At 45.5% G+C, this 10,166-nt stretch overlaps 1 protein-coding gene across 2 annotated transcripts in view; it reads right to left on the bottom strand.

Annotated features, from left to right (window-relative positions):
* Positions 1–683: 683 nt before the first annotated feature.
* The window catches only part of ash1l (ash1 (absent, small, or homeotic)-like (Drosophila)), a 374,764-nt gene continuing 365,281 nt past the window's right edge, over positions 684–10,166 (bottom strand). For both annotated transcript variants that reach the window (XM_059980070.1, XM_059980071.1), the window contains 6 exons: positions 9,025–9,163; positions 8,247–8,419; positions 4,339–4,505; positions 3,760–3,800; positions 1,842–2,104; positions 684–1,201 (listed from right to left, as the gene is read on the bottom strand). In XM_059980070.1, coding sequence (XP_059836053.1) covers positions 1,110–1,201; positions 1,842–2,104; positions 3,760–3,800; positions 4,339–4,505; positions 8,247–8,419; positions 9,025–9,163 — 875 coding nt within the window. In that variant the 3' untranslated portion in view covers positions 684–1,109. The remainder of the gene's footprint in view (positions 1,202–1,841; positions 2,105–3,759; positions 3,801–4,338; positions 4,506–8,246; positions 8,420–9,024; positions 9,164–10,166) is intronic.

The raw sequence follows: 10,166 nt of genomic DNA, 5'->3' as shown, positions 1-10,166 counted from the left end.
AGCAGCCTCCTCTCTGAATTGTCCCCCGTCCTCGGTGAAGTCATTGGGAAAGGGCGGGGTGGGGAGAACATACACACACAGAGCTCTACTCCTCCCTGCGACCCTCATCCTCCTCTCATGGAGACTCTTTAAGTGCTATCAATGCGTTCCTTTTAAAGTTCCCTCTCCCACTGCTCTGGCTGTACTCCCTTGCCGTTTATGAAAATTGCTCCGTTTATTGCTGCTGGGTCGGAAGGGAGGATGTGCGTGAGAAATTCTCCCCTTGCATGTACCGTAGTCAATCAGAACACTGGCTGCTGTTACTCTTTTTGAGTGCAAAACATGGACTTGGATTGTAAACTCCATTTGCCCATCCCATCCCCAGCTTCTCCCCTACCCCATCCACCATCTCCGCCTCTTTTGTCAGCTGTCTCCTCTTAGTCCATATACATATATACACACTCTGGACAAACTGTATGACAATCACACAGGTGAATTCAGACGTACGATTAAGGAACAGAAACAGAAATTGGAGCCCCAGTTCCACTCCTATGTGTTGAAAGCGATCGCTGACGCTCCTCGTGTATCGACGTTTAATTCAGACGTCACCTCCACCCCCACAGTCCCCCCACCCTAACCCTCCACCTTGTGTGTGATGGTGCGGTGACTCCGATAGATTCCCCACCCCTCCCTCCCATCCCACACAAAAAAAAGTCTTTTTATTTGGCTGCCTTGGAGTCGGAAGACCCAGAGAGCGAACCAACCACCACCCCCCCAAACCCCCACAGAAGTTAATACGAGGGCTACTGTACACACTATAAGAGCACTGCAGGTCTTCAACACCTCACTGTATCCAAGTGCTGTTTGTTTTTTTCCAATGTCACTTCAATAATTCATTCTCCAGAGTCCCATTTCTAATGGCTGGAGTGGGAGAGTCTGGGAAACAGGGAAGGAAAGGGTGGGGGAAAAAGTGGGGAGGGTGGGAAAAGGTGGGGGGGGGGGTGGCGTGGTGCATGAAGGATGTTCTCCCATTCCTCAACTCCCTCGCTGCTCAGGACGCAGTCAGACCAGGGCGGATGCCAGGATCCCCATTGGAGGAGAGAGAGGCTCTTCTTGCCTGCCCGGAGGATTCACTTCCTGAGGCTGCTCTCAGCCAACAACAGCGTTCGTCTACGTAGACGCCTCCCTGAGCCCTCTTCCAGCAGGTATGTCACGTCGATGGCTGGGGGGTGGGGGTGTAGAGGGAGGCACAAACACAGGACCGCTTAATGCTTGTCAAGTCCCTCTTGTTAGTAATGCCCCACCTGTCCATACTGCCCCTTTGAAAGAGTTGTCCCATCATGACAAATGGGAGTAGAATCAGGCCATTTATCCCATTAAGTTTGTTCTGCCACGTGATTGTGGCTGATTGGTTTGCAACCCCATAACTCCTTGCAATCAAGAACCTGTCAATCTCTGTCTTAAGTATACTCGGTGACTTGGCCTTCACAACCCTTGATAGCAACGAATCTCACTGGTTTGCCACCATCCAGCTGAAGAAATTCCTCCTCATATTACTTCTAAAGGGATGTCCCCTTATTCTGAAGGATCCTAGTCTTTCCTACTTACGGAAACATCCTCACCACATTTGCTCTACCCAAATCTTTCAGTGTCTGGGAGGTTTAATGAGGATCTCCCCCCTCCCCCACTAGTCCTTCTGAAAATTTCTATCACTTCCACTCCCTTGTCCTTTCCCCCATCAATGGAAAATTTCTCATCTGTGTCCAAGCCTCACCATTCATCCATCTGGTAACAGTATCAGAGACCCAGTCAATTCCACAGGCTCCCCACTCTTCCCTCCCTCATCCAAATCTGGGCCTCACCATTCTTCCCTGGGATCTTGGCCAGGAGGTTCAGCAGGATTTTGTTCAGCTTCTCCCTCTGCTCCCTCTGCTTCTCCTCGGGGCTGCAATCCGCTTTGGAGGTGCTGTTGCTGCCCTCACTCTCTTGCTCCTCCAGGTGGGGCATCTCGGCGGCCGGCTGCTCCTGAGCGGTGGACATGTCCTCGATGATGGGGGGTGGGAGGTCCTCCTCCGGGGCCACCTCCTTGCAGTGCACTTTTGTCCGGTCTGACTTCCAGGAAGATCTGTGGAAAGAAACACTTTGTCTTAGTGGGCCAGTCTTGGGGTCCTCTGGTCAACAATACGATACATGTCATGTGGAATTGGCGGCCACTCAACTTTCCTCCACTGGGTGACTGTGAGACTCTGAGCACAAGTGCACAGATTTAACTTTTGGTATCATGTTTTTAATAGCATCTGATCTCAGATGAGCCTTTACCAACTTGTTCTTATACTGTTGACCAGGTGAAAAGCTGCCTGAACATAGTGGAAGAAAACGGTCGACATGCTAGGTTGGCTCCGGAACGTGTGTGTGGGGGGCGGGGGGGGGGGGGGGGACAGGGTAAAGAGGGTTAAGAAATTAGTCACATGTAAATTGAAACACGAAACATACCATAAAATGCACCATTTGCATCAACCACCAACACAGTCCCAAGATGTTCTGGGGGTAGCACACAAGAGTCGCCGTGCTTTCAGCGACAATATAGAATGCCCACAGCTCACTAACCCTAATCCATGCATCTTTGGAATGAGAAAGGAGACTGGAGCACTGCAGGATATCCACTCAGTCACAGGAATAATGTACAAATTCCTTCCAGGCAGCAGTGGGTATTAAAAGCTACAGTGATAACCACTGTGTTACAGATCTTCCCCTCCTTCATAACTTCAGGCACTATTTAGCTCTATACACTTCTGGGCTGGCCCCAGCACATCCTTGGATCATGTTGGTCAGTGATGCAAATGATGCATTTCACTGCATGCTTCGATGCACATGTGACAAATAAAGCTAATTTCACAAACAACACACAAAATGCTGGAGGAATTTAGATCAGGCAGCATCTATGGAAATAGTTGACCCTTTCAGGCTGAGACCCTTCATCAGGGCCTGATGACCTTTCATCTTGGCTCCAAATATTGACTGTTTATTCCTCTCCATAGATGCTGCCTGACCTGCTGAGTTCCTCCAGAATATAGTGTGTTACTCTGGATTTCCAGAGCAGAATCTTTGTGTGAAAAGTTAAACTCTTAATGTTTCTTCACGCCTCTGCCTGCCTATTTAAAATTTTTTTTATTATACCCTTGCATCACCAATGACGCGATGTAGATAGAAGCCCACAGGAGGCTCACAGAATGATATTGGTTAAAAAGAATGGAAACAGGCCCTTCAGACCAACTCTTGTATGCTGCCCACCTGAGCTAGTCCCTTTTGTAGGAATTTGGTCTGTATCCTTCTGAACATTTCCTACCCCGCTCCCAAGTATCGCAGGCATCAGATCTCAGAACAACTTTCCCCAATTTCAAAGGGTGCGGTCAACAGAGAGATTAAAAAATAATGACAGTACCTCTACCTCACCTAATAGGTCCTACGACAAGAGCAACAGGAACAGCAGCACTCACTGGAGTGGGTGGTTTGAGGGGCTGTGGAAGGCATCACACAATGGGGTAAATTTACAGTAAAAGGAGAAGCAATGGCCACTCCGGGGATCCAGGTCCAGTGGGTACCCCCCATGGTAGCTGGGGCAGCTGAGTGAGGTACTGGAGAGGAGGCTGATGCTAGCACCGCACTCACCAGTCGTTGAGCTGCCTGCAGTTAAGTTTGTGGGTTTTAAGTGCCAGAGGCAATGGCGCTATGGAGGAACAAGCAGAGTTACTCAGCAGACTGACAGTGAACACCACTTACCGTCCTCCGTTTCTCTTGTAATTCTCCGGTACGTAGTGAGGCTAATAGTGGGGGAGAGAAAGGGGACAGAAGCAGATGGCTTTAAAATTGAGGAATGCATGAAGGTACAGTCTACTGTAACTGGACCCACTCCACCACATCCCCAGTGTCACAACATCAACCCGTATCTCCAACTATCCCACTCCCACCTATACCACCGTCTCCCCACTATAGTCCGAACTCACCCAGCCCCCATAATCAAACCCTCCAGGGCCTGTTGTATCTCAATCCCAGCTGACACCCACTCTGCTTCCTTTGTATTAGCCACTTCCACATCAGGAAAAAGTTTATGGCTATCCACTCTATGCCTCTCAATGTCTTGTATACCTTTATCAAGTCATCTTTCATCTGCCTTTGCTTAAGAGTAATCTTTTACCTCTTGCACCATACTGCTACCACAAAACAACACATTTCATGACATAGGTTAGTGATAGTAAACCTGATTTTGATTCCTCATCTTGCCTGCACCAAGAGGTGACAGACAAAAAGCGTTCTTGAAGCGTGTCCATACCTAAGCCCACCCCCACCCCCATTACTCACAGAAAAATCCCTCTTGGGCGTCAGTTTCTTGGGGAAATGATCAAATGCATACGACTTTGTACAGACAGGGTAGCGGTTACGGTGGATCTTGTAGAAGAGGTGTGCAGACTTGTCCAGACGGTAATCGCAGATGTAAACGTCCTGGTCCTTCACCCCCTTTGGCCTCCCTGCAGGGTGGAGAGAAGTAAGGTGAAAGGCTGCTGCAGGGGCTAGATCAGGGGCCCTGTCCTGTGCTGGTGATCTCCCCATCTCTGTGTGGTGCTCTGGCTTCCTCCCATACTCCAGCAATGTGCCCATTGGTTAGACACACCAAGATTAAAACCTAGCTTTAGATTTTCAGGTACAATCAGCCCTCCTTATCTGCGGGGGATTGGTTCCGGGACCCCCTGTGGATACCAAAAAGCACGGATGCTCAAGCAGCGGACTTTAGGACCCTGCGGAGCTCCTGACCTTATTTAACCTGTCTCAGTGCAGTGGACTTTAGGACCCGGTGGAGTTCCGGACCCCCCCCCCCCCCCCAAACCACCCACAGTGTTTCTGTTCCAGAAAACGATCACGATTGAAAACAAATTGGAAATAATAAAGCGATCGGAAAGAGGTGAAACACCATCAGTCATTGGAAAAGCATTAGGCTACAATCAGAACAATTTTAAACAATAAATGAGAATATTGGAGCATGTGAAGGCCCTGCCCCGATGAAAGCTACAATTATTACTAAGCAATGCAGTGGTTTAATATATTGAAATACATACATTTCTTAAGTGTTTTATATGCATAGAAAGGTAAAATATATACTATATACTAAGATAAACGTTTGGCTAACTAACGCTAAATAATACCAGATATACCTGTTCCGACTTAGAGAACTCCCATTTTTTTTGATTCCTGATCCGCGGTAACCTATGCACATCCTCCCGTTTACTTCAAATCATCTCTAGATTACTTATAAAACCTAACACAATGTAAATGCTATGTAAGTAGTTGTTATACTGTTTTGTTTAGGGAATAATGAAAAGAAAAAAAGTCTGTACATGCTCAAACAACAAGTGCTGGAGAGAGAACTTCCGGGTTTTCCTGACCTGCAGTTGGTTGAATCCACGCATGCGGAACCCGCGGATAAGGAGGGCCGACTGTATCTGCAATCTCATGTCTCTGTCCCAATGACCATAAGACATAGTATCAAAAATAGGCAATCTGGCCCATCGAGTATGCTCTGCCATTTCCATCATGGCCGATTCATTATTTCTCTCAGCTGCTTTCTTTGGTCTTCTCTCTAACCTTTAACACCCTGATTAATCAACCACCTATTAACCTCCACTTTAAATATACCCAATGACTTGGTCCGTACAGCTGTCTGTGGCAATGAATTCCACAGATTCACCACCCACTGGCTAAAGACATTTTCCCTCATCTTTGTTCTAACCAGACGTCCCTCAATTCCGAGGCTGTGACCTCTCATCCAAGATTCCACTACTACAGGAAACATCCTCTACAAAACTTCACCTAGACCTTTCAATATTCGACAGATTTCAATGAGATTCGCCCTCATTCTGCCAAACTCCAGGGAATGCAGGCCCAGAGTCATCAAACACTTCTTTTATGTTAACCCCTTCATTGCTGGGATCAGACTTGTGAACCTTCCCTGGATCCTCACCAATACCTGTACATCTTTTCTTAGATAAGAGGCCAAAACTGCTCACAATACTCCAAGTGTGGCCTGACCAATGTCTTATAAAACCTCAGCATTTCATCCTTGCTGTTATATTCTAGTTTTCTCAAAATGAATGCTAATTGCATTTGGCTTCTTCACCACCCAACTCGACTTGCAAATTAACCTTTTGGGATTCCTGCACAAAGACTCCCAAGCCCCTTTGCACCTCTAATTTTTGATTTTTTCCCCCATTTCTGTAGGGAAGATGAATTTCAGAGTTGTATACTACATTATCAGAGTGTATACTACATATACACTTCGATAAAAAATGGACTTTGAATCTTTGGAGAACAGTCCATTAGTTTATGCTCATTAATTAGGTCAAATTCATTTTCAAGTTTATTGTAATCATACTATATACAAACAAATGAAACAACATTCCTCAGTGCACACACAGCACATAAAACAAAATATAACCACAAATAAATTAATAAAATATAATTCAACGTGCACGTGAAATGTGTATCATAGGTAAACAATAAACAGCTCTCCTGGTGACGAGAGCTCGGTGGTGGCAGGGTATTCTTTAGTCTCACAGCCTGAGGAAAGAAGCTGTTACCCAGTCTGGGAGTTCTAGTCCTGATGCTCCTGTACCTCCTTCCTGGGTCAAAGACTGAGGGATGGGTGGTAGGGATTCTCAACAATGCTTTTGGCTCTTCGTACACAAGATTAATGTCACAAATAGAGGTCAATTGCTTGCTGTAAACTTCTCCCAATGTAAGTAGGTGATGAGAGAACTGGGGGTTGGGGGGAGTTAAAGGGATTATAAGAGGGAATAGATTACAAGGAGAACGAACTCACCAGTTTCAATCGATGGAATTGCTCCAAGAGCTGGCATAGACTCGGCAGATCGAATGATCTCCAGAACATGAAGAGAAAGATCCAGCTACAGAAAGGACTTGGTGCCACACCTCTTTGGGGATAGACCAGAATTCTTCTCATGGTTAAGGTTGTCCTTATGTTTGAGGTTGAGAAGTATGATGAGTACAGTATGATGGACATTAGAGATAAATGAAGAGGGTAGGCAGGTTGGCATTTTATTTCTTGTAGCATAGGAGGCTGTGGTGTCAGTGGAGAGGTGTATAACATCAGGAAAGGCAACAATAAGGTGTTCCCAAGGAAAAGGAGTTCAAAAACAAGAGGGCATAGGCTTAATTGAGGGCATAATTTTAAGCTGTTTGGAGGAAAATATAGTGAGGATACCAGAGGCAAGTTTTTTTTTTATACAGAGAGTGGTGGGTGTGTGGAATACATTGCCAGGAGTACTGGTAGAGGCAGATACATTAGGGACATTTTAGATAGATACATGGATGAAAGAAAGATGGAGGGCTCTGTGCGAGCAAAGGGTTACATTGATCTTTAGAGAAGGTTAGAAGTTTGGCATAATGTTTGGGGCCAAAGGGCCTGTAAACAGAGGGCTGTAGTAATGACAGAAATTTGGACAGGCTGGGTTTGTTTAAACTGGAGGGTAAGAGGCTCAGGAGTGAACTTCTGGAGATTTATGAAATTTTGAGAGGCATAATATGGTCTTTATCTCAGGGTATGGGGGTCTCCTGCCAGAAGAACACAGGTTTAAAATTAGAGGGGAGCAATTTAGAAGAGATCTAGAGGGCATAGGTTTGTGAGTGTTTAATAGGGAGCAATGAGTCACATTCTTTATGCAGAGGATAGTGTGTGTATAACAACATTTAAAAGCTAGTTGGATAGGTATCTGAATAGAAAAGGTTTTGAAGGATTACAGGCAAATGTGACTAGCTTTGGTGGGCACCTTGGTCACAGACAAGATGAGCTGAAGAGCCCATTTCCATGCTTTATTACTCTACAACAGCCAGAACAATCAGATTCTGCTTAACAGCAATGCTGCAAAGAGTTTGAGTGGGTATGGTAGTGTAGTGGTTAGCGTAACAGTATTACAGCGCTAGGTTCAATTCCTGCTGCTGTCTGTAAAGAGTTTGTACATTCTCCTTGTGACCACATGCGTTTCTTCTCACAATTCAAAGACATGGGTTAGTAGGTAATACAGATGTAATTAGATGTCAGGGGCTCATTGGGCCAGAAGGGCCTGTAACTCTTTTTAAAAAGTCAGTGGTTTACTGAAGGATATGTGTGGTGGCTGTCAGCTTCAGCTGCTTTCCATTGAAAGAACACTGTCAAGAATGTCATAAACATCAGAAACTATGAGGCACAAGGAACTCACCTTTACAGAATGTGTAGAGGTCTAACACGCAGCAGGTTCCCACCACAGCCTCCAAAGGGATGATCTCATAGAGGGGCACCCTGAATAACTCATTATGGTAAAACCGTCTTGATGGGGAGTGATGAGTCTCGTGGGGCCGGAAGTAGTGATGGCCAAAGGCAAATCGCTCCCCCCTGTGGAATCAAGCAGGCATTCAGCATTCAGTAAAGACTGCAGTCTGGAGCACTACAATTTACAATACCTTCAATCATGGAGGTTCCAAGTATTGTCCTCTCATGTTAGCAGAGCTTATGTAATACAGATGTACAGTACTGATGGGGATGAGTCTGTCACTGTATAACCCCGGGATACAGTATTGGTGGGGATGGGTCTGCTGCTCTATACCACTGTGGTATAGTACCAGTGGCGATGGGTCTGTCACTGTATTACACTGGGGTACAGTACTGCTGGGGATGTGTCGTCACTGTATAACACTGGGATACAGCACTGGTGGGGACGGGTCTGTTACCGTGTAACACTAGAGTACAGTACTGATAGGGATGAGTCTGTCACTATATAACACTGGGGTACAGTGTTGGTGGAGATGGATCTCTTATTGTGTAACACTGAGTACATTACTGGTTGGGGAAACAGATGTGCTGCTGTGTAATGCTTTGGGGTTAGTCCTGGTTGATAGGGACTTCTGTTAGTTTTTACACTGGGATACATTATAGGCAAAGGCAGCCATGAATTTCTGAGCTATTTCCAGAATTTTGTACTGAAGCACTTGCTGCCTTACTTATCGTTTTTCCAAAGCTTCTCGATACGGAAGATATCGAGTTTGTCCCGGTTGATGTGGGATAGGAGCCGATAAGACTGTCGCACGGGCTGCCCCTCTGGACCTCGCCGATTATCTCTCATCAGGTAAACACAGTCACCTGTAGTAGAACATAAACACACAACAAATCAACTCTGCTTGCTGCTGACATTGAGAAAGAGGTACAGGAGCCTCAAGTCCCACAGCCTCCTGATTCAGAAGGGAAAACACTGAACTGATCCCACAATCTGGACACTATGTTATTCATCATATTTATTACATTGAAGTTTCTGAACTTTGATGTCTACCACAGCAGTGGGGGGGGGGGGGGAAGAAGAGACAATAAAAGTCTGATGGAGAGGCAGTGGCTTAAACACCCCCAAACCACAGGATTTAACAACCTGATCATGTGGGATCTCATGGCAGGGTTAAATGTTTCCTTGTGCTGTGAGACGTATCACATTTTGACCACAAAGTTAATTAGTGCATGAAATCCCACTTCCTCTGGTCAGACGTGTCTGATGTGCACATTCATTGGCTTAAAACCTTTCATGCCTGTTGAAGAGTCCATGCTGCACCCTGGTGTGGATTGATTACCTTCTACCAATTGGCAGAAGATACAAAGACCTGAAAGCATGTACCATCAAGATCAGGGACAGCTTCTATCCCACTGTTATCAGACTCTTGAATGAACTTCCTGTACAGTAAAATGGACTCTTGGCCTTACAATCTATCTCGTTATGATTTTGCACTTTATTGTTTACCAGCACTGCACTTTTTTGGTAGTTTACATTTTATTTTGAATAGTGTTGTACAATCTCAATGCACAGGGTAATGAATTGATCTGTATAAATAATATCCACAACAAGCTTTTCACTGTACTCCACTACGAGAGGCAATAATAAACCAATTCAGAATTCTTGTCCCTTTCAGAGGAAGCTGTCCACTGAATTCCCTGCAACTACACTTGGGCTTGCTCTACATTCCTCTCGTTAAGGTGGACTATAACTTTTATTGTGAAGAATTTGGAATTTAAAAATTAGAGTGGTTATGTACAATTGCATCAAGTGTTGTGATCCCTCAACTAACCAAGAAAATACAGATAGTAACTTTCTACTGACACC

The sequence above is a fragment of the Hypanus sabinus genome, chromosome 9 (assembly GCF_030144855.1).
Source record: "Hypanus sabinus isolate sHypSab1 chromosome 9, sHypSab1.hap1, whole genome shotgun sequence".
Taxonomy (NCBI): Eukaryota; Metazoa; Chordata; class Chondrichthyes; order Myliobatiformes; family Dasyatidae; genus Hypanus; species Hypanus sabinus.
Note: the sequence above shows the minus strand (reverse complement) of the source record. Positions and strands in the feature narration are given on the sequence as shown.